The sequence below is a fragment of the Colletes latitarsis genome, chromosome 10 (genome assembly GCF_051014445.1).
Source record: "Colletes latitarsis isolate SP2378_abdomen chromosome 10, iyColLati1, whole genome shotgun sequence".
NCBI classification, from domain to species: domain Eukaryota; kingdom Metazoa; phylum Arthropoda; class Insecta; order Hymenoptera; family Colletidae; genus Colletes; species Colletes latitarsis.
The window spans coordinates 3,878,910-3,904,788 of NC_135143.1; the positions used below are offsets into that span (position 1 = coordinate 3,878,910).

Sequence of the window (25,879 nt, forward strand, 5' to 3'; positions counted from 1 at the left end):
CGCCTTTTCCCCGTCACCGTCGCTGTGTACACGGACAAATTTCGCTATTTGTGAAAGGAAGAGGAGCAACCAAACAACTTCCGTCGTACTACTACCCCGCGATCAAAGAGCTTTTTTGACCGGTGTAGCGTCCTGGCCGTTTAAAAAAGAAGAAGGGAACGTTGCCCAACCGACGCAAAGGGAAGCGAAATTTTGTTCAGAATTTGCGTTGAGACCAAATTAGGTTCGATAGTGGCAACGTTGTTGGAATAAAACAGATCGATATACATATATTTTAATAAAAAGTATTATGTTGCTTGATACGCATAATATAAAATCGTTATGCACGATATGAGAATTGAAAATAGACGATCGCAAAAACAACGCCATGCTCGAATGGCAAGAGAAATAAGTTAAATCAATCGTTAGAAATAAATCACAAATGCAAGAATCGTCATACGGAAAGAATATAATGTAGTAATAAATATAAAATTACGAACGTGATACCTTTGTTGACCTCAGAAATTCTTGTTCTTGAAATCACGGTAATATGTTTATTAATTCAATTAAGTCATTGGGCACATCGACACATAATGTTATACAAAATAAAAATGTTTTTATTTTGATTAAATGTTTTTCTTTATTTTATATATTTATGCGGGGTGTTATAGAATAGCATATGAAAATACTACTGGAACATCCATCACATTCGGTGACGTAGAACATGTACCTAGTTCAGCATATAAATTCATATTGACAGATTAAACATCAACAACTGATAATTTCAAATTTAAACAAGTTACTTGCGTATTGCAATATTCTTTATAGTCGATTAACTGTAAGTTGTAAAAACATTCTTAATTATAATTATGAGTTTATGTTATGTTGCAAAATTACAGTAAATTAAATAAAACGTTTTTTTGCAGTATAACAAAATGTGGCAATGTTTTATTCGTTGATCTGAAATTACTTCGATCGTTAATAACAATGACTACGTTGTCTCTACTAAAAAGAAGAATTTACCTTTTGGAATTTCTAAAACTTTTCTAACATGTTTCGTATTGTTTTATAATTTTTCATAATTTGATAACTGTGTCATTATTTTTAAATCAGTCTTTTAAGAAAGTTAAGCAAACTATATATTTCATCGTTACTCAGGTTATTTTGTAAAGAGTTTTCTATCTAGATTTTGTTTCGATATTAATTAAAATCATCATTAATAAATAAACTGTTTATCTTCCCATACAACCAGAAGCGCTATTTTTATACAAAAGTCTTTGGATGTATAAACACAATAGTGATATACCAAATTTCATAAAATTAAGTCCATCAAGTTTTTGTCGAAAACGAAAATATTGATAAGGCATCGTTCTTTGGAATCCAAAGAATTAGAAACCCACAATTGTTTACCGGCAATACGATGAGAAAGTTGTTTAAAACATAGATGAAGTATTACAGAAAATATTAGAAATTTTTCGTTTCAAGTGGTCAAAATAGTTTTAGATTATAACCAATAAACAAATTTTCACTCCAACAAATAACCAATATCCGGAGAATATTTTTTAACTTTGTTTAAAAACCGAGCACAAGTCAAAATAATTTCGACCATACATAGAGTTAATAAAACACGCATTCTAACATATTACACTAATTTATAAACTATACATATACGTACTCCCATCATGATCTAAATCGGTATCTTCCACGATCGACGCAATGTACAGACAGCATGTTATCAAACCGCCTAAAACGCAAAAGTTACAAAGAGACGCTTGAGAAATGATAACATTAAAGTTGTGTATAATTTATAAAATATAGTATGATAAATATTTTAAATAGGAAAAGCAAAACGTTTGTTTCTCAAGTTTTTTTTGTCATTATTTTTAACATTTTTCCTATTACAAAATAATTATATGTACAAATATTTCTCTATACAGCAAATCTTGGATACTGCGAGAAACACGAAATCGAAATCTTGCAGTTAATATTAATTTTGAGTTCCCAAAAAGACACAAGCCGTGCTACGGCGTTCGGCTTTGTGTCTTGCCGAACGTAGAAAAAGTACAACGAATGGAGGACAAATAAGGATAACAAAATGAGAAACTTATTTATTTTTTATTTTTTGTTAGTGGGACCTTTACCAATATATTTGTGAGAATTTTCTGATTAAAATAAGACCAAATACGACATAACTTGGATCATATTTACGTATTTAACGAGTAACAACTAATTTTTTTGACACTTTCCAACACGATCTTATATTCTATTAAAAGTAGGTTAAAAACACATTATATCGTGTTTGGCCTTATTTTTATCAGAAAACTCTCACATATCCGTTGATAAAAGTTTCATTAAAAAAAAGACAAAAATGAAAATGTTTCATCTTTGCATTATACATACAGGGTGTTCGGCCACCCATGGCAAAAATTTTAATGAGGGATTCTAGAAATCAAAATAAGGCGAAAATCAAGAATATCAATTTGTTGATAGAGGCTTCGTTAAAAAGTTATTAACGTTTAAAGTTCCGCCCGTACTGAATTATTTTCTTGAAAATGCGTGGGATTTCGGGGGTATGTCTATTCACCAAAAATGATTGTAATTGACCCCTACAACTAACAATATTTTTTTCAGAATTATTTGAAATATTTTAATTTCGTCGAAAAATTTCACACCTTCTCGAATTTTTTTCTAGGATTTCGGGGATATGTGTATTCACCAAAAATGATTGTAATTGACCCCCGCAACCGAGAATAATTTTTCCAGAACGATTTGAAATTTTTGAATTTAATTGTTAATAACTTTTTAACGAAGCCTCCATCAACAAATTGGTATTCTTGATTTTCGTCTTATTTTGGCCTCTAGAATCCCCCATTAAAATTTTTCCCAGGGGTGGCCGAACACTCTGTATACTATGTATGTATTGTTTCACCAATATTCGAGCTCAGATCAGGTTACACTATGAGCGGTCCGTTTGATGTTGATCTTTGTTGTATATCAAGGGTAATCCTCTCTCAGTGGTAGGGATAATTACCGTTCACTTATCCAATCGAAAATGACTCGCAGTTATCCAAGCATTGCTGTATTTCATAATGATTTTGTAAAAACTATGTTTATGTACAGAAATCTAGTCGTAATATGTTTGCCATGTATTATAAAATTCAATAAAATCGATATGAAAATCGGTTTTATAAGACTTTTGGAACCGATATAGAACTGAAGAATTTGATATAAAACCGATTTGGAAGCTGACATGGAAACCATAACTGAACCACATACATATAGAAATTAACTCGTAGCTGATGACTTATCTCCTATAAATATGTAATAGATAACGAGTGTTTGGAAGAAAAATGAAAATGAGTATGCATAATAATCACGAATATTTATTCGTTAAAGAATAAAAGAAATATCAAGTTATCTCGTAGCTAGTATTTGAGGAAAGAATCGCGTCGAAAATCATTTCGTCCAAAAAGACTTTGTCAAAAGCTCCTCGTAACTGTTTGAAGAATCAATGTCGATATCGTAACAGTTTTCCAGCCCCAACACGTACATATTGGAAGAGAAGATTTAAGGGTGTAAATACTTACGCGAGGTCGTGAATTACCAACGTGGCTTTTTCGAGAGAATTTCATTAATAAATCCGCGGTTACGCGTTCACCGTACCAAAGTAACTGCATTAACCGTTAGAATAGCCAAGCTTTTTACTAAACGGTCCCATAAATTGCCGCGGGTAATTGTTTTCAGCGATACGCCGTTAATGTCTCGCGGTCCGAACTCTTCTTCGTTCGCCACCGCCCACGGAATCCGCTTTTTATGACGCATTACCTACGAGCACGTAACAATGCTTCCATAAATAACAACATTCACGTTACGTCGAAGGTTTTCGTGCGAGTCTTATCGTCGCCTCTCTTTTTTCAAAGCAAAACAATAGGACTGCCTCCTCGACGTCGAGCGTCTCCCTTATCGCGTCTCGACACGTGTGCATAAAGACAATGCCGGCCGGGATAAAATTTGCAACTTTCTGCGGTTTGCAACGGAGTGTAGCGGAAAAATGAGGCGGTAGTTTCTTTCAAACCTGCTTTCAGGAGACTGGCAAATACGGAGTAACAATGGGGGATGGTTAACCCCCTAAACCGAAGATGGGGGAATCTGTGGCCTAGTAGAAGCCGTCTGTTGCCTATTCAGGCATTTAACACACTTTTTTGCTTATTTTTTTATTTAGTATACGCATTTCATCGCGTGTAGATAATTGTATGAATACATTTTGAATATTTGAGTATTCGAGTACTGTTATTCAAATATTACTATTCGAATATTGTTATTGAAATACAAAAATATTCGTATACTTGCACTATTCAAATACTACGAATATCTGGATACGTGATCAGCGCACAAAATATTTGAGTAGTCAAATACTGGAATTTTATTTGTCGAATATTTGAGTCACTGAAGTGTTAGAATATCCGAATACAAACAAATTCGATAAGTAGGCTTAGCCTTAATCAACAACTGACGCGTGATGATACATGCAATAGCAATTCGTTCATTTATGAGTTCCTAAAAAAACCTTAACTTACATACAGGGTGTTCGACCACCCCTGGGAAAAATTTTAATGGGAGATTCTAGAGGCCAAAATAAGATGAAAATCAAGAACATCAATTTGTTGATGAAGGCTTCGTTAAACAGTTATTAACGTTTAAAGTTCCGACCGTACTGAATTTTTTTCTCGAAAATGCGCAAGATTTCGGGGTATGTCTATTTACCAAAAATGAGTGTAATTGACCCCCACAGCTAACAATATTTTTTCCAAAATGATTTGAAATTTTTTTTCCTTCTCGAATTTTTTTCTCGAAAGTGCCTAGAATTTCGGGGGTATGTGTAATGACCAAAAATGATTGTAATTGCCCCTTGCAATCGAAAATAATTTTTTTAGAACGATATGCAAAATTCGTTTTTCGCCGAAAAATTTCAGCATCTACACGATTTTTTTTCTCGAAAGTGGATAGGATTTTGGAGGTATATGTATTTACCAAAAATAATTATAATTGACCCCCGTAACCGAAAATAATTTTTCCAGAACGATTTGGAATTTTTGAATTTAATTGTTAATAACTTTTTAACGAAGCCTCCATCAACAAATTGGTATTCTTGATTTTCATCTTATTTTGGCCTATAGAATCCCCCATTAAAATTTTTCCCAGGGGTGGCCGAACACCCTGTATATCATGTAATCTTTTATTCAATACGTATTACACCAAAACTTTCTTTTCACATGCATGAATTTTCGACTTATATTAATTACAATTACCGTTAAGCCGTTACTTCAGTTTGTGTTTTAAAAACACACAGCGAATAGAAACGTTATTTTTATCGTTAAAATACGATAAACGTCTGTAACGAGTTTTGTGAAACGTTTAATCGAATGCACACGTGAACGAAATTACTTCAAAGTCGATTTACACAAAAATGAAGCTTTGTATTTACTTATCCTATGCCAAACGATTTATTTTTGTTTATAAAACTACCTTTCGTGTCTTATAAAAAAGCAAATACTCGTAAACAACAGTCTACGCCATTTATTTTTAAATATCCCTTAACAATTTTCCTCGTTTTTATTTTAAATCGTACACATGTACCAAGCGACTCCAAAATAGAATTTTCTCAAAAACGACGTTACACACGAACAAGTTACAATCTATGTTATCGATTTATTTTTGTATACAAAATCACTTGTTATGTTTTATGAACGAATAAACACTCGTGAATAGTCACGTACACGAATTTTGTTACATCTTTTCAACGGTTGGTTACGTTTTATTTCAATAAAACGCGCGCGTGTACCAAGTAGTCTCAAAATCGAATTTTCTCGAAAAGGAAGGTTCTTACGAACGAAACACATTTTAAATCATCGATTTGTTTTCGTATACAAAATCACCTCTCACGTTTTAACGAAAGGTAAATATTTACGAATAGTTGTGTAGACGAATTATTGTTACATACCTACACTATTTATTTCAAATTTAACTCGAGGCCGCGTAGAATAAACTGTACGATATGGTGTCAGACATTTTGTACAGTGGTATGCTAAATATTCTGGTTTCACGGCTTTCATAAAATTACCCGGAGATGTGGATACACATCACGTAATCCACATTCACGCGATGTAAAGGTAAACTTGTAAAACGGTTCAGCTTCAATCTCATAAATATCTCCGCGTTAGTTGAAGTTTGTTGCTTTCAATACGGAATCAACATTAAACGGTGGCGGTTAAATTTCCCGAAATAAGCCCTTTGTTATGGCAAACCAAGTACGCGAAACGCGGAAAATCTATTTTGTATTTCGCTGCAAGTGCAAGTGCAAACGGAAACGAACGAAACGTCCGGCGCTTCGTATCTGTTTTATTAATCCTTCGCGGTCGATGCGTTTTCACGTTTCATATCGCACGGCATAAATCAATTCGGAGACAGTTGTTTGGAGTTGAATATTTTTCTTTCGTCGCAAAAAATATCCCGAGTTTGTACGATCTTTATATAGCGCTTAATAAATCGAACTGTCGATATTTTAAAATGAGTCTATTGTATGTAATTGGGAACACGATAAACTTTTTCCATGAATATGGAGACGGGGTTGATTATACAGAGTGTCCCATTTACCTCAGCACTTTAATCATGTACGAATTTTCCTTCCAAATAAATTGTAGTGAAAGGTTTTTTAAAATAAAAATTTTTAAAATAAAATTATTTTTCCTTAGTATTTTAGTTTGACATTTTTTTTATGACGCTGGGTATAAATTTGCAATACAAATTGTGAAGTTCAACGTATGTAATGAAGTGGTTATATTCATCATATTGGATCTGCTATATTGAATTTCATAATTTCTATTGCAAGACAGTTAGATTCCAAGTTTTAATAAAATATGTCAAAAAGAAATACTTTTACACAAATTTTTAGAGAACATAAAACAAAGAGTTAAATATATTATTTCTTTTTGATTCTGGATTATCGATGTTTTGTTTTTTTAATTAAGTTAGACTTATTTCTATAATTATTGTAACTAATAAAAAAATGAATTGTATCAGGTCGAATTGTGACATCTTCCTAGCTGAACAATTAAGCAAACATTAGTGTCTAATTACATACACATTTTTACTCGCAGATTTTATTACTCTACTGAATTACACGATAAAAAACTGGACATGCGATAAATCTAAGTTGACATTTGAAACATTGAAGAACATTGACTTACAAAAATTGTATATACTATAATGAACTTGTGGAGTTTCTTGAAATAAAATATCAAGAAGAAAAGAAATTAAATTGGCTCACAAGTACTGAAAGTAATTAGGATGACGAAGTTGCGGTGTTCATTCGATATTACACAGGGTGTTCAGCCACCTCTAGGAAAAATTTTAATGGGAGATTCTTGAGGCCAAGATAAGACGAGAATCAAGATTACCAATTTGTTGATTGAGGCCTCATTAAAAAGTTATTAACGTTTAAAGTTGCGCCTGTAGATAGGCAATCTGCGAACAGCTACGTGCGCGCGATAGTGGTTCTCATTCAGTATGAGAAACTCTACTTACTAACGTATCGACAGTCTTACAGTTTTGCGAATGAGAATCACTATCACGCGTATGCAGCTGTACGCAGATTGCCTATCTACAGGCGGAACTTTAAACGTTCATAACTTTTTAACGAAGCCTCAATTAACAAATTGGTATTCTTGATTTTCGTCTTATTTTGGCCTCTAGAATCTCCCATTCAAATTTTTTCCATGGGTGGCCGAACACCCTGTATAATGCAAACATGAAACCTTTCTATTTTTTTTTTTTTTTTTTTAATAAAACTTTTACCAATGTCTTTGCGAGAGTTTTCCAATTAAAATAAGACCAATTTGTTTTGACCAGACGTAATTTGTTTTTAACCTACTTCTAATAGCTTTAGTATTTCAAGATCTATATGCAAAATCCCATTAAAAGGTGAATTATTAAAATTTAAACAAAACATGCATAAAGTAGAATATAGCGTAATACCAGATATGTAATTAGGAAATTACAGTAGTCCGCCAGCAGCTTGACCTCCTTCGCTTGATAGAGTACAGCGATGATGTTATTCGGTTCAACGTCGACGATCACGTTGCAGATGGATAGAGCTCGAAGCTCCTTCAAGATAGGTCGATAATCCGGCCCTTTGCCGAGTCTCCTTATCGTAACGATGCTGTCTTTGTTCCGACTGATTGTCAGGGCTTGTTTGATTCGCGATAAACCGTCGTTGGTTTGGTAGACCGCCGTAAAAGTGGTCCATTTCAAGGATTTGACCACGTCAGCGATCGCCTGGAAAAAAGTTTTCGTTCCCTCTGGTTATAATTTCTTACGACAATCACACAGTTTTCAAAGGTGGCAACACTTCCAGTGCAACCCCTAACAATCAAAATGTTGCCGATAAATTATGTTTTTACATAATATTATTAACTATTAGATTATTTGTCCTGTCTCTCCATCGCTTAGATTTTTTCAAACACAACAGCGTATCCTTTAGGTCTAATTTATGCAAAATATTATCGTAAAATTGGCGATGCTCAACTTTGTAAGTGTTTATATTTATTATATTAGAGAGTCCCTTAGAATAGATAAATAATTTTCGATTGTAACATTTCAATTTTATGAGAATGTTGTTATTTTATCACTGTATTAGTCTTACAAGGAGCGTTCGTGAACAGTCAAAAAAAACGGTTAAAAAATTTCAAATCGTTCTGGAAAAATTATTTTCGGTTGTGGGGGTCAATTACGATAATTTTTGGTGAATAGACCTACTCTCGAAATCCTACCCACTTTCTAAAAAAAAATTCAGTACAGGCGAAGCCTTAAACATTAATAACTTTTTAAGAAAGTCTCCATCAACAAATTAGTATTCTTGATTTCCGTCTTATTTTGGCCTCTAGAAACTCCCATTAAAATTTTTCCCAGGGCTGGTCGAACACCCTGATGAAAAAACCAAATGCATTCCAGAATTCTGTTGAGTACTGCTATTCTGTTGAAAATGAACCAAGTTGCCATATTTGCGGTGACGTGGCAATAATTAAATGTGCATGGTGTAAGAAATCTTTATGTTTCAAACATTTTTTCGACGAGTATCGCTATTATCGAAACTACATAGAGTAATTGCTACACATTGCATGTATTTATAATTTACAAATCGCTCCACCTTTGCCACGATGTCATAGGTGGGTAATAAAAACAATTAATTTTTTCATTGCTGTTAAGAAACTTGTTTCTGTTATTGTTACTTGTTACTTGTTACTGTATAATTTAGTGCTAGCCTACAGTGCTTCATTAAAATCAAAGTTAGAACGGCTACTACCATAGTGGATGTACGCGTAAGATGTAAATCATCAAAATCTGCAAAACTGTACGAGGCAATTTTAAAATGTTACATATCAATGGATTTGGAATAAAATGCTCGTCATTTTTTGTCATTATGAAAATTTCAATAAAATGAAAAATTAAGTTAATAAATTTTGTTTAAACAAATTGTATTTTGTTAAATTTTTTAACATCATGTTATTGTACATAAGAAACCATTAACCTTGCCCATTAATAATTTTTTCGTATGTCTTTCCGTTTTCGAGATAGCCATCTTGAGCCAAAACTTTCAGAGAGTTGTTTCACCCCTTAAACTCGAGTTACCGCAGCTAAAAAAAAAACGTGTCGATTATTTTTGGCTGCTTTATAAGTGTACGAAATTTTATCAAAATCGAAGTCGGACCGTTCGCGAACGTTCCTTGTTAGTGTATTTAATTATGTATACTTTTGGCACAATGTAAACGTGTGTAGATTCTAATTTTAGATTAGGTTATAAAACAGTCTCTAGTTAAAATTATTTCGAATAACGAATACTATAGTCGCTGTTAAATAAACATGTAAATTCAGTTTAACAAGTATAAAAATATGAGCAATTTTAATACTAATTAACTACTAGAAATTCTTTCTTTAATGTAAAATATTTACTTCGCAACTATAATTGAAACATTGGCTTGCAAAGTAGAATTTATGTTCTTCTTAATCAATTTATTTGTTTCACATATTTATGTAACAATTACAATACTTAAAGATTTTTTAAATTATTAATAGAGCAATTTATCGATGGTAATTGAATTTTTCAGTTCATTTAAAAATTTCTACAAAAGTTGTAGATAATGTACAATACACATTTAATCTCTAAAAAGACGTTTTATTTTATAAGAAATAATATAGTAATTTTATCTTATTACTTTCTTACATCTCCGTTTGAAAACTTGTTACAATTACATCGTAAAATTCAGTATGAGAGGTATGAAATGTGGAACAGTTTTCTAAAAGCAAATCTTTCGCGCATAAAAAATAATGGAATAGCTTAAAAAGGCAACTTCAGTGAATCATAATTTAGTTATTAAATGCTCCTGTCAGGAAACTGTATTTGAAATGTCTGTAAAATTGTTTTTGATTTCACAAAATTTTACTTTTGATATTCCTCACGTTTTCCCAGTGCGAGTGTTCCGGTCACGTTAAATTAAAAAATTTCAGCAATATGTTCGTGTGCTTTCAAAAACATTTAACACGGATGTAGTTTTCACAATAAAAACTCGTAATCAGTTTTGCACGTACACTAAATCCAATTTCTGTTTAGACATTATATTTTACAAATTTTTACGAAATTTAGGAAAAAAGGTTTCACCTTTGGTGTGAAGAAATTGTGTTCGGGAAATGTTCCATGTTAAAGAAATATCTGCATTTTCTCTTCAAGGGGTAATTTCATCCCCCAAATTAAATTAATGTTGTGTTATGGATAAACTACTTCTTTGCATAGAATTTCCCAAATTTTCTGAATCTTCGGGTTCGCGATATTTCCTTGTAAATAGTAACCAATAGAAATAGACATTTCTATGAGTTTGTAATATATGTATATTTGAAGAAGTAGATCATCTATTTTCTAATTTTTCTTTATGTTTTGTCTTGGACATTAGTCAGATTTATTCATCGAAGAACAGTGTTTTCCAAACTTGTCTCTTTGTCTCAAAGATTTTGTCGGTATAAAAAAAAATTGTAAGTTTGATTGTCTCGATAATGGAGACATCAAATACAATATAATTTTTTAATTTTACCCAAAATATCCAGAATTGGAAAACGTTGGAAACAACTGTTTTAGTAAAATCTGGATAAAATTCCATTAATTTTTGTACCTTTTTCTGAAATTGTAGTGGATTTCTTTTCCTTTACATTTTACACGAATACATTTTAATGGTGGCCTATGTGCAAAACGTAACGTTTAAATAGTACGCTCATTAACATTTTTATGCCTCTAAATAAAGCCGGAGATATTACACGCGTGATCTCGTAATTTGTAAACTGGAACGGGGAATATACGTCGTAGAGTAATTAGCAAATAAACTATGCAAGTGGATGCACGAAATAACTGTCCGAATGCGTACGATATTTACACACGAAGCGATTGGGAGTTCTTTTCAAACAAAAACGTAAGCACTATTTTCTCGTCAAACTAACAATTGCGATTTGTTAGAAGATGTAGTAATTTGGTAAAAACACGATAATTGTCGCGGATTCAGCAAACGGTGTTGAATGTTTCATAATACGCTATTTCTTGTGAAAATGCAAAGGAAAATTTGCACGTTTCTTAGTAAAACTGCGATGTAAAAAGCTGAGCGTGAAATTGTTAAAAAAAGAAAAAGCAACACAGAAGGCAAAGGAGGTTACAGAGACATTTTCGCGTCGCTCGACGAAAGAATTTTCCGATAAAATTGTGATATTTTCCGGATTGAAAATCTTCGAGAAGAAAGAGCATCGAAAACTATTCGTAAGAATCGTATGTAAAAAATAATTATGGATCATCCTTATCAAGGAATTGTTTATGTATATCCTTAACATAGCGTTTATTAAAGTTAAGGAATGGAAAATGGTATAATCATTTATTTGTTCTTCTTTTAAATTAATGAGGGTAAGTAGTTAAGAGAAAAAACATTTGAAATAAAAGCTATTATAAGTTTTGGAAATACATATTTATTTCATGTAGTAAAAAAATAATTATGACATTTCGAGAAACAGAAGTAAATTTTATTTGGTATCACTGTCGTTACTGTAATTTAAAACAATTAACTTTTTCTTTTTAATTGACACGAACTCATTATCTTCATTGCTTGAAACATTTGGAAGTTTGTTACATTTAAAGCTTCTAGAAAAATATATTTTCTGGCTGCGTAAATTCAGATTGCGTAAGTAGTGTTATAATTTACCATGTAAATTAAGAGATGGGTGTATCTTCTAAATATAAATTTATGAAAGTTATAGAAACAGAATTTATTACGTTCATAACTAATAACTTTAAAGATTGTAAGACGTAGAAAGAATTTTAAAAATTATACACACTCATTTTATAAATAAAATATAATTTATATTTTTATGCCAATTTCACTGGAAACAAATTTCATAAGCAGTAGAGAAGAACGTTAAAAGTAATTGTTTGTTTGTTATTAAAAAAAGAATTTTATAAACATGAAAGAAAATGTCATGCTCGGAAATATAGCTAGAAGTGTAATTTAAAAACTTAATAGGACCATGGAAACTTCAGAATCGTTTATGTCAAATATAATTCTAAGAAATAGGGTGAAAGAACAGTAATTTGAGAAAATGTAAATTACTTTGTAAGGTTTCATCGTTATTATGTTTACTGTCGACTGTAGCTTTAGAAGAAATAACTGATAACGAAGAGGATTCTAATAAAGTTTTCTTCAAAATAATCGACAAATAAAGATGCTTTCAATTTTGATCACGAAACATCCCTTTTTTGCTTACAATAATTTTATTTTACTTTTTTTTATGTAGGTTACTTTAAGTAATCGAATTATATTATAGGAAATAAATGTTTCTTGGAAATAATTAACGTGAAAGTATTCTTAATTTTACCCAAAAAATGCTTCTCAAGCCACTGAAGTGTCCACGGGGTTAACGCAAATTATGTTTAACACTAGGTTTACGGTACGCGTCAGTTTGACGCATTCAGATTCTAAACTTAACGTTATAGGACTCATAAATATTATTTGTTAGCAATTTATGTTGAATTGAATTGATGTAATGATATGGATGTATCCTGTAATTAAAAGAAAAACTGCATTTTAATGCAACTGTCAACGTAGCGAATTATAATAAAAATATGCGCAACGAGTGTCCGTAAACCTAGTGTTAATAGTTAATTTATCACCGTGACAATTTTAAGTTTAACATGACTTAGTAAAGACACTATTTATTAAATAATTTTCTCTCCGTAGTTTCGGTAAAAATCACATAATTAGCTTCGTCGAGCTACGAATTGGTACTTAGAAGAAGTTGAAGAATTAAATCGTTTTTCTAAATTTTAACATTTATATTATAACACATATATTGTCTACTTGAAGAAATGCAACAATATTTTTAGCAGTTAATTTATCACTGTAATAATTTATAATTTAAAGAAGTTGAGAATAATTATATTTTATGGAGAAATATTAAAGAAATTGTTAATCGTGTTTCGGACGCACAGTCTTTACTAACTTTATTCACTTATTTTTTAATTTTATTTGCGAACGCGTTCTATACCACTGTGCGTAGGCTTGTACACAATTCGAATTTACGAGTTTGAAAGCACAACGCGTAATTCTATTTATCGTGAGTGCGCAAAGAGCGAACCTACCCATCGTTCTAATTACGAAATAAAATTAAAACGCGTAACAATTCTTCCACCCGCGTAGCGAGAGAAGAATTTTAATTAGATTTAATCGATGGTCGTTTAATTTATACCAACGATCGGTTTGTTCTTTCCTTTCTCTCTCTTTCCGCCCCACTCTGTCTCTGTCTCTGTCTGTCTGTGTATATCTCTCTCTCTCTCTCGTGTATATCTCGCTCTCCTAAACGCGAAAGAACAAAAGCTGATCCAAAGGCGTGGCTCAAGTTTCGTCTGTGATCGTGCTCATTAGCTTCGAATTGCTTGTTTAATGCGCGAACTACTTCAAAATTGCTCGATTCGCCTCATTAGGCGCGTAATTTAAAATGCATGAATGTCACTTCTCCGATGCGTCGCTACGCCGGGATACGTTCGACACATTTCGACGCGCTTCGAAAAACGACGATGGATTAAATGTGGCACTTTGAAGCGCATAATTATACAGGGTGTTTCATAACAACGATCAGGAACGCTTGGAATCGTGTTACGGTTAAGAAACCGATGGAACTTATAAATTAAATGACAAATCACATTAATTTCTTAATTCGAGGTAACGAAAAGCCAGTTAAATATTAACGTTTATTTGGTATTTTACCACAAAACTTAGGTATCGATTTTTAATTATTTTTTTCTAGGGGAACATTGAAATTATAACTTCATTTTAAATTAATTTTTAAACAAAATTTTACAATAAGTTTTCTTGGTATAAGAGAAGAAAAACTTAAAGTCGATCGATGCATTCTCTCATGAGTTACGATCCACAATGTGAGTGAACTTATTATTTATTTATATACTGTATAAATATGTATTTTCCATTGGACTTTGTTTTTGGGTTATATGAGATTATAATATTTTCGAACTTAAGTACCCCACTTGTCGAGACTTTCAAGAATTTCTAATCGAATACTATTCAGAAAGTTTCGAATCTTCATAGAATGTTTTGAATTATCAGATTTAAGGTTGAAATCGGTCACATAGGATGCCTCCGAATTACAGTCTTCAAAAGAAAAATGGAGTCGTGAAACAATGGAAGGAAGCATGTCAAATGCGCATATTTCACCAGATGATTGCTATGAGAAAAATCGATCTCACTGTGTGCCAATACAGGTCAACCAGCTGTAAAGGACTGAAATATTATTTTACGTGCATGTGAACAACAGACGCTTTTATAATACATAGATGAAGTTATATTATGGGATAAAATGGCTGCATTACTACTATTGTGTTCGTTTACGTTCAATCTAAACGCAAAGCCAATTTTCGAAAGCCGTATAACCAAAGAATTACACCGGAAACGTAAAATACAAATGTTTTGTATGAAATCACATTTTTTCAGGAAATAAAACTTTAACCATAGTACAATCATTTTGACTTGGATAGGTTGCATAAGGTACCTCGTCTATTACATTTTCTTTATAAATAAAAAAGTTATTTAGTAACAAGTATTTTGTATTTTACATAACAAAAAAGTAGATTACTTACAAACATTAACGAAATGAGGGGCCAATTTCTTATTTATTAGACTCGATACTCTATAAATTGCATAAATCTGTTATCTTACGATAATTGAAGTACAGGAGTGCCCACATAAGTGACCAGATTTTTGCCCGCATAAACGACCAGACTTATCCCCACCAATTCTTAAAAGCCAAGCACCTTCGAACATCGAGTGTGTCGAGCGTAACTTGACGCCGGTCGTTATCGATACATTGTATATACAGGGTGTTTGGCCACCCTTGGAAAAATTTTAATGGGAGATTCTAGAAGCCAAAATAAGACGAAAATCAAGAATATCAATTTTTTGATTGAGGCTTCGTGAAAAAATTATTAAAAAATTTCAAATCGTTCATGGAAAAATTATTTCCGTTTGCGGAAGTTAATTACACTCATTTTTGGTCAATAGACATTCCCGCGAAATCCTACCCACTTTCGAGAAAAAAATTCGAGCAGCTGTAAAATCTTTCGGCGAAAAAGAAAAATTTCAAATCGTCCTGAAAAAAATTATTTTCGGTTGCGGGGGTCGATTACAATCATTTTTGGTCAATAGACATACCCTCGAAAGCCTAACCATTCTCGAGAAAAAAATTCCGTACCGAAAATATAATTTCAGGCCAGAAATATTTGTTCATTTCATGCAAATTTTTAAAACATCATAACTTCTGAACGGATTGAAGGATTTTAAAATTTCAAAATGCAAACAACGCGTATTATGATGCAGAATATGTAGAAATTCCAAAAATATTCGAAAAGTTGTTCGTTAACCCCGTAAAGTGAGAAAATCCTCATAAAAATGGTCCAATTTTCAAACGGCCATAACTTCTACAATAGTGAACATATTTCAATGAAACTTTTTTTTGAAATAGAGCTCATAGGTATCTACAAAAAGATATTAGACAACTTCTCTGTAGGGCGTCAAACGAAATTTATAAAAATCAAAAACGAATTTTTAAGAAAAATCGATAGGGGTAGGTGCCTAAATTTTTCGGCGAAAAACAAAATGTCAAATTGTTCTATAAAAATTATATTCGGTTTGGGAGGTCAATTACAATCATTTTTGGTGAATAGACATACCCCCAAAATCCTACGCAGTTTCGAAAAAAAAATTCGAGGACAAATTTTTCGACAAAATTAAAAAATCTTAAATCGTTCTGGAAAAATTATTTTTGGTTGCGGGGGTTAATTACAATCATTTTTGGTGAATAGATATACCGCCGAAATCCTACGTACTTTCAAGAAAAAAAATTCTTTTCCGAAAATATACTGTATGGCTGGACATGTTTCTATAACTTTTTAACGGTGCCTCAATCAACAATTTAGCCTCTAGAATCTCGCATTAAAATTTTTTCCACTGGTGGCCGAACACCCTGTATAGTTTCGGGTGCCAGCTATTGTATCTCACTCGCACTTATCCTCTTTCCTTATCCCCGTTGAATTCTGAGAACTAACCATGCCCACATAAATGACCGAGACCGGTCCCGAGCCTGGTCATTTATGTGGGCACTACTGTACTACTTTCTTGATCGATAAATTCAACAAGTGGATATCTCTCTTTCAGTTTAACGTTCTTTCGTCAACTTTATTTAAATTTAATATTCAAAGGCTCAGAGGCAAATCAAGAACCTCTTTAGAAGGAGAAAGAAGGCAAAATACATAACAGTATATTTTTAAACCTCCTTTTACACGATTTAAAATTTCGATATAATTGATTTATTTGTAGTATATTAAAATAAATATATGTTCTAAAGATTTTATAATTCTTGACAGTGATTGCCTCCATCCGTACCTTAGATTCGCCCTTGGTTAGGATCGATTGAAAGATGGTTTTACGCATAAATGAAGAAAACCGAAAGATCTATATCGTAATCAAGACAAATATATGTAAATAAAAATAAGATATCATTTTCTAAACATTCTCCCATATTGTGTTAATTTCTACACAATTTATCACATTCATGTTTGAAAAAAATGGCTACTATAACTCCCATTTACCTTGCCAATCATCTCACTATCGGGATATACGTTAATGGTCATCGGCGTCAGATTTTTCGGTTTCTGGTCGACCTGCAGTTCCTCGTTCTGTCGCCACGTAAAATCGATGTGCGGAATATCGAAGCGTGCCGCAGTGCTCGCGACAATTCCGTACGTGTAGGGACTCACAGGGCCAAAGATCGCCGCCACACCTTCTTGGATGAGCTCGCAAGCTGCAACGTTAAGGGTATCTTCCACAGTGCCAGTTAGGTAAGTTACGTTGTACTAAACACACAAATGAAGCACCCTCGAGACCGGCTGAGGGCGGCCATGTGAGCCGTCGCGAGTAAACGGAGCAATCTGAACCAAGGGATCGAAATTGCTCGGTGCATCGATTAAGTGTAAGGAATGCTTGGCTAATATTGTGTCGCTATCAACCGTTTGACATTTCTTTCTGGAATAATTAAAATAAATGCGGGTGGGTAATTTTGATTTATCTCTTTTCTTCTTGTAATTACTTGCAGAAGCTAGGCAGAGCGTGTGTAATTTCGTAAATTTACAAATTTTATAAGTTGTGACAAATGTATGGAAAATTTGTCAAACTTCGTGAAAACATACAGTTTATCAATTCATAACAAACATCAGAAATTGTATAGCGAATATATGTATGAAACAGTTGTAAATATTTATTGGATATTATTTTTAACTTTTTCGTTACAATTGATTCACAAATGATTTACAGTTTTAAATGTAATTGTATAACGTCCGTTTGATAAATCGCATCCCTCTCATTTTGTTTTGGTTAAACGTTTTTATCGAGGTTTTCAGTATCGAGCTGATCGATTTCAGTGGACTTTCTATAATAATTCAACAAGTATAATTTGAATCATCGAAATTACTTATAATGAATACAAGACAAAAACTGATAAATACGGTGCATCTTCATTTAAAAATAATAGAACACTCATTAATTGGCTTTTACGTTTCTTGTATTAATGTACTTATTAATTCCATATGATAGTGGTTACTTAATAGCAAGTTTCTACTGTTTCAAAATGTCTGGCACGGCAATTTGACACTAAACCTACCGCGACCGATAAAATGACCGTTTTTACAATTTCGTTTAGAATTTCTAACATACAATATTATTTCAGCGCTATTTAACTTCACAACTTTTCTTATATTATACGTACAATGAATTTTACAATATTCACTTCTATTCTTATTGTTTGTTTTCTGAAAAAAATATGTAGTCTCTCTTGCCTACCACGACCAGTGATTTGACCGGCTGAATGAATTATATTTTTTGTAAAAAACTGGACAGAAGTGTTCTCCATAATTGAGCCACCGTTGGAAGCGGTAAACCTTCTCCTTTAAAATGGCTTTTGGTTTTTGGCTATCCGATTTCCCGTTCTCGAGATATCGTAATTTATGTAAACTGGTAGTTTTCTTAATTTGACTGTCTCCGTCTTCGTCTAATGCATCGCGTCGTATCTCTTTGTCTCGTACGTGAACGAGTAGTCGAGTGACCTAGTTACTACGAGCACTTGCGGTCAACGACCTTGACAAGGCCGTAGTAAGAATGTAAACAAACGCTTCGAACCTTTATATCTCCGGAACTAATTGAGCTATCGACTTGTTTGAACGCTCATTTTAAAGGGGATTTCATCCTCTATCCAACGACTATACCAGCTACTATAATTTTTACTATCTTCTATGTTTATTTTCACATTTACTTTGACGCTACATACCCAAAGTAGTTTCAGCACTTCCCATTGATCATACGACTGGTGTGCCATAAAACTGGATCATAAATTGTTTATTTTATAGAAAATGAATTTAAATTTGTGTACAGGGTGTTTGCGTAATTACTATGCCATTTTTTCGTAAATAATTATTTTCTCTGAAATTAACTACGGTATCGACTTGAAAGAAAATTTGTTTTCAAGAGTACTTTATCTTCAATCCAATAAAAATAACTAATTTACTAATACTATTAAAGTGTTAATGCACGTTTAGAGTAAAAGTATTGAATATTTTTGTACAGGTTCTTAGAATTAAATGCTTTAAGAAAAAATATGAGACATAAAAGAGAAGGATATCTTACGAATAAACATCAAAACATAACTTTCTATACATATAATGCAAAAATTAGAAGTACGTTGCCTCGTAAAAGAGAAAAAGGAAGACTGGTCATTTGACCGGTCATGGTAGGAATGGGTATACATGAAGTGCCGGTAGGTTTAGTATTAATACGTTTTGTTTGCTTTATATATTAATTTATTACCTCTATATTCCACTTGAACAGAAAGAAAGTTTTTCTCCGAGCATAAAATCCCGCCTCGACGCAAAGGCGAAAGAAGTTCGTCCGTTCGACGAGGTTTTACTGTCCGGTCGCCATCTTGCCGCGAAGGATTTAACGCTAAATTTATCACGATACGGAGACAACTGGCGTCGAAGTCCATGGCGCCGGACGACCGTGAGAAAACCGTAACAAACGAGATTGTTATTTTCCCCCGATACTGTTCGCTGGTAATTGACACTCGCATTTCCTTCCGACACCCGTACAATTAATCAAGACGCGACGTCGAAGTTTCTCGGTCGAATGGCTGCCAGTTGCCGCGTCTATGAGCACCGTTAATTAGTTCATTAGTTGTTTTAATCCCCTCGTCGTGGCTGATTTTGCTTCTAGCATCCGGCGCGCTAAACTACTTAGAAGCTGTACCGAATATTCGTACGAACCTGCGGCGGCGGTCCTGAAGCTGTCGGTATTAACATCCACCATCTTGATGACGTGCTGCAACTCGAACGTGGGCGCAACGTGTTCGAATCTCGACTCGTTCACAGCCTTTTCAAACGCAGCCCTGATCTCCTCGTCCCCCGAGTGAAAGATTGCGCCTGATAACAATAAAAAATGCAACATATTAGTTGGCAGTCTTATCAAACATACTTCGAGCTACTTGAGAACTTTTCCGAATGTCGAACGACGCGGGCTCTGGGGTTCTCGCGCGAGTAATTCGAGTTTAATTAGATACCGACGAAACGCTGTACGGAATTCGACTGACAATAGCTTGGACGAACTTATCCCTAATTCTAGCGGAATGTGACTTCAAGTCACGTACCAAGTTTCTGCAACTATAGGATCTTTAAGCAAATATAGGATCTATAGTACCTAGTTTTGTTCATTCTCTGCGAATCTTGGTGTATTTAGTTCACAGAATTTGACTTGTGAACATTTTTTACTTCTTGAGTGTAGAACTCGGAATTACAAACCTTTGCCCTCCGTTTTCAACCAAGTCGTCAAAGGAACGAGATAGGACAGATCCTCTGGATTCCAAGCCACATTTAATAGTAAGGATTTTGCTTCTGGGTTACTCTTATTGACAGACTTTAGGGATCTACTTCTTCGGGGTCAGTAACCCATGATCTGTAGATGGGACTGCAGGAGAGCAAAATTCTCAGAAATGGCGTTTCACTAAATGTTCTTTCCACCGAATAGCGACATTAGTGTATTTGATTTATTCCGTGCATGTATACTAATGACATTTCATGCATTATTAAGTTATAAAATATAAGGGTTTGAGTCCCCTCATTGATCCAGAAAATTGTAGTAAACTTTATTGAGAATATGATACAGAAAAACTTGATACAAAAAGTACACGTGCTGACGCTCTCTTCAGTCTTTTCCAAAACGGGAAACGGAAGTAGGTGGAACATGCGCAAGAACATGCGAAAATGCAGCATTTTATATATACAGGGTGTTCAACCACCCTTGGGAAAAATTTTAATGGAGGATTCTAGAAGCCAAAATAAGATGAAAATGAAGAATACCAATTTCTTGATGGAGGCTTCGTTAAAAAGTTATTAACAATTAAATTCAAAAATTTCAAATCGTTCTGGAAAAATTATTTTCAATTGCGGGGGTCAATTACAATCATTTTTGGTGAATAAACATACCCCCGAAATCTTGCGCATTTTCGACAAAAAAATTCAGTACGTTCGGAACTTTAAACGTTAATAACTGTTTAACGAAGCCTTCATCAACAAATTGGTATTCTTGATTTTCGTCTTATTTTGGCCTCTAGAATCCCTCATTAAAATTTTTCCCAGGGGTGGTCGAACATCCTGTATGTAAGTTAAGGCTTTTTTAGAAACTCATAAATGAACGAATTGCTATTGTATGTATCATCACGCGTCAGTTGTTGACTAAGGCTAAGCCTGCTTATCGAATTTGTTTGCATTAGGATATTCTAAAACTTCAGTGACTCAAATATTCGATAAATAAAATTCCAGTATACCCTGTATATAGAAGAATTATTTGTAAGATATCGTTTACGTCGTTGAACTCCAACAAAAATATATTATATTTATTACAGTGTAATAACTAAAAGCCTTCTAGGTCCTTAATCATCAATTCACCTTGTTGATCGCTAAAAACATTATTCTATGGACTCTGAAAAATAGCAGCGTTCACTCGTCCGTATAATAAACCTTTAGAAATCCTAATATCTTCTAAATCCACTACGGGTGTGAAATACATACAGGGTGTTCGGTCAACCCTGGGAAAAATTTTAATGGGAAATTCTAGAGGCCAAAATAAGACGAAAATCAAAGATATCAATTTGCTGATTGAGGCTTTGTTAAAATGTTATTAACGTTTAAAGTTTCGCCTATAGGAAACTTTAAAGGCAATCTGCGAACAGCTGTGTGCGCGCGGAAGGTTGCGACAGGCCAGTGCTAGTGGTCCTCACGCAAACGACGAACTGGCGGTCGTTGACTGCTGGGGTACATAAAATGTGTGTTTCGTATCACAAATCCAACACGAAATTGACTATCTACGGCGTTTATATCCTTGTACAAATGCAAACTAGTTTAATTGTTCTTTATTTGTTTTCAGGAGGGTTTATTTTAATAATTATTCACAATTAGTAAATAATTATTAAATATGTCTATATCTAAACGGCGAAAACATCGACAGATCGTTTTAGATTCGCATAGACATTCGTTTTCGCTATACCAACAAATAGATTCGCTTAGATATGCTTCATTATAGTTGTAGACGCGGGTAATCACTAGCACTGACCTGCCGTAACTTTCAGCGTGCGCACATCTGTTCGCAGATTGCTGTTCTACAGGTGGAACTTCAAACGTTAATAATTTTTTAACGAAGCCTCAATCAGCAAATTAGTATTCTTGATTTTCATCTTATTTTGGCCTCTAGAATCTCCCATTAAAATTCTTCCCAGGGGTGGCGAGACACCCTGTATATTATTAAATTACAAAATACGTAAATACAGTTCTATAAACTTGGCACGTGACCCTAAGCTACATCCTAGTTGTATTACGGTTGATCGTAGTCGATTTCAGTACGGAAAATAACTCTGGCAATATTGGAACAGCCCGAAAAAGTTTTTATTCGTGTAATAAGTGGAAATAAAGTATGATATACTATGAGTATGTATAGTGCAGTGTAATAAAATATGAAATACAACCCAAGTTTAAGATTGTCAAGTGGAGCACACTATATGCTACAGTAAAAATGATTTATTTATTGATTAGTAGAGTTTTCGAAGTATTTAGTTACAATCTTTCATTGAATAATTACTTATATTCAACAAATAAAAGATTCAAATAACTAATATCAATTAAAAAAGAATAACGAAAGTTTAAATTAATTATAGTAACGAAAACTTTTTATTTATAAATTTTAAACGCAGAAATTCTCTTTACTTTTTTAGGGGAGGAGTATTTCGAATCATTCAGTTTGAAACTCACAATGAGTACATTAATTTAGTAAGGATTATTCGACGTTAATATCGTGTAAATTGAATATCTATAATATTGTAAATATATCATATCCAGTATAACGACAATTATCCAAATTAATAGGGAGACAAATTCATTATTCGTTAAAATGAGAAATGGGTAGGCGAAAGCTTAACATATGTGAAATTTTAAACTTTAAATTAAAACGTACAAAATTTAATTATGGAAAATGAAGGTTATTCATATATTTCTGCTGTTGTTAAAATACGTAATATACTTCTCACATAAAGTTAATATAATGTACGTATAAACAGTTAAATGTACTTTGTAATGGGTATATGAAACTATTAGCGTTATTTGCATATCATTAGAGATTTAATATTCGTTAAATAAAATTAGAAAATGAAATGGAATTATTTTTAAACTAAATTTACAAAAACAATTTTGAATTCAATCTTCAGATTTATTTTATTTATTTCATTAAAATTGTTTGGTGGAATAAAAGCTGCAAACAGATATTTACAAATTTATTTACTTCCTTATTTATTATTCGCATAAAATTTCGCATCAAAGGCACTGTTTTCACTCGCCTAACATACTTGCATAAAATTTGTATTTTAGTAATTTCTACATCACAGATCTTAATTATTCGTAAAAGTGTTTATTTGAATAAAATACTTTGCAAAATGTTATTATTCACTAGGTGGTACAGTTGGGAGAAATTCCTATGTCAGCTACGAAGATGTGTTTTCAGCGAAACAGTCATATTGGTTATTATACGTAATGCGTTGTACTAGATTCTCCTGTTCGATTATTTTACTCTGTAATTGTTCAATTATTTCAAATTTAATTTAATTTTGCGTTTTGCGGTCTCGTTGATAATTTGATATTCTGAGTTACCACGTGACAATAGATTACTGAGTTCCGAAGTCAGTGCATTGAACGTCGAAAACAATTCAAAGACAAGGTAATTGCCGCACGTCGCAATGATCAATGCAAATGGAAGAACAATCAAGCTGATTGTAACAGGTAGAGGAAGCAAGATCGATGCGTGAGCAGTTAACGAGAAGGTAATGCGGATGGTTACAGACGTTTGAGGCTGTCTTTGACTAATTGTAAGATTATACGTTTTACTGGATAAAATGCTTTGAAGATACCATACAAGAAGAAATATGACGAATACATTTATACAGGGTGGGGCAGTAACTATTAGCACCTCAGATATCTTGGAAACTATAAATTTCACAGAAATATTTGCTAAAGTAAATTGTACAGTACGAAGGGTGCTATTGGGTGGCGATAATAGTTTTTTTGCAGGTGGAGGTACTTCGGACATTTGAAGGTCACATGCATTTTTTTAAATGGATCGGTATGTTTTTGCTTCCGTATCACGATAGAGGATCTTAAAACGAGTTCAACGACCTATTACACAGGGTCATTGAAGGTCATAGAAAGTAGAGAAAGGCGATAATACTTACGGTTTTGGTAGTAAATGAAACATGTTTATAGTAGGTGTTCGAAATGATGACCATCACTGTCAATGCACCGTTGGATTCTTTTTACGATTGATTGACTTGCAAGTCTTACAGCGTCAGAACTTATTGATGCACAGGCTGCAATAATTCGCTGTTGCATATCGAGAGATGTAGTTGGTACTTCTTTGTACACTTTCTCTTTCAGTGTTCCCCACAGAAAGAAATCTAAAGGTGTTATGTCTGGTGAACGAGCTGGCCACGATATTGGACCGCCGCGTCCAATCCAACGATTTCGAAATTTTTCATCGAGTTCCCTTCGCGCAATCGATGAATAATGTGCTGGGCATCCATCATGTTGATACCACATGGTTTGTCGTGTAAATAAAGGTAACTCTTCTAGAAAAAGACCCAATGTATCCTTAATAAAATTAGCATAGACGTTGCCATTCAAATTTCCATTGATAAAATAAGGTCCAATAATTTTATCACCTATGATACCGCACCATACATTCACAGACCATTGTTTTTGATGTTCAACCTGTCGCAGCCAATGTGGATTTTCCGCTGCCCATAAATGCATGTTATGCAAATTAACATTCCCGTGATTTGTGAATGTTGCTTAATCAGTAAATAAGACGGTATTAAAAAAAAGCTCATTGTTTTGAATCTGACGTATAGCCCATCGACAAAATTCAACGCGATTCATGAAGTCGTTCCCATGCAATTCTTGGTGAAGACTAACGTGATACGGATGAAATTTGTGACGGTGCAAAATGCGAAGTACGCTCCTCCTACTAATGCCAGATTCGCGTTCAATTTGTCGCGAACTAATATGAGAATTTCTAGACACACTAGCGAGCACACCGATTTCCATTTCTTCGTTAATTACTCGTTTCTGGCGTTCACTTTTACGAACACTTAAACTACCGGTTTGCCTAAGTTTATCATACACATTTTTGTAGGGATATGGTTATGAAATAACAATTTAGATATTATCCCTCGTAACTTCGGTGCTCACACAAGTTTTTAATGTCACAATTTGTCTCAACGTCACACTCGCATCCCACACTCTGAACCTGTCTTTTATCGTTCGCTTTCTTATATTTCGGTTCTCGCACACGTTCATTGCCACACCGATTTCGGCCCTTTACACATCTCTCGCTCGCGCGTACGCTCTCACTCTCTCTCTCACTCGTTTATCTTCGCGATTCTTTCATCACCCACACTGTCACCCACACTCGGCCGTCCTGCAGCGATGTCTGGCCTCAGACATTTTCCGCGTTTTCTTCGTCGCTTCGGTCGGAGCCTGAGTCGTGGACCCAAACTTTCATGTACTCTGCTGCTGTGCTGGTTTCTCCCGGGCCTTCGTGATCGCCTACCCTCTCTACAATATATCGTTTGTTTCGCAGCACTCTCGTTACACGATACAGACCGTAATACT

At 33.6% G+C, this 25,879-nt stretch overlaps 1 protein-coding gene across 2 annotated transcripts in view; it reads right to left on the bottom strand.

Annotated features, from left to right (window-relative positions):
* Window positions 1-25,879, bottom strand: part of LOC143346552 (glutamate receptor ionotropic, kainate 2) — a 216,424-nt gene that overhangs the window by 54,433 nt on the left and 136,112 nt on the right. For both annotated transcript variants that reach the window (XM_076774731.1, XM_076774732.1), the window contains exons 3-5: window positions 19,940-20,095; window positions 17,219-17,430; window positions 8,014-8,313 (exon numbers count right to left, since the gene is read on the bottom strand). In XM_076774731.1, the coding sequence (XP_076630846.1) occupies window positions 8,014-8,313; window positions 17,219-17,430; window positions 19,940-20,095 (668 nt within the window). The remainder of the gene's footprint in view (window positions 1-8,013; window positions 8,314-17,218; window positions 17,431-19,939; window positions 20,096-25,879) is intronic.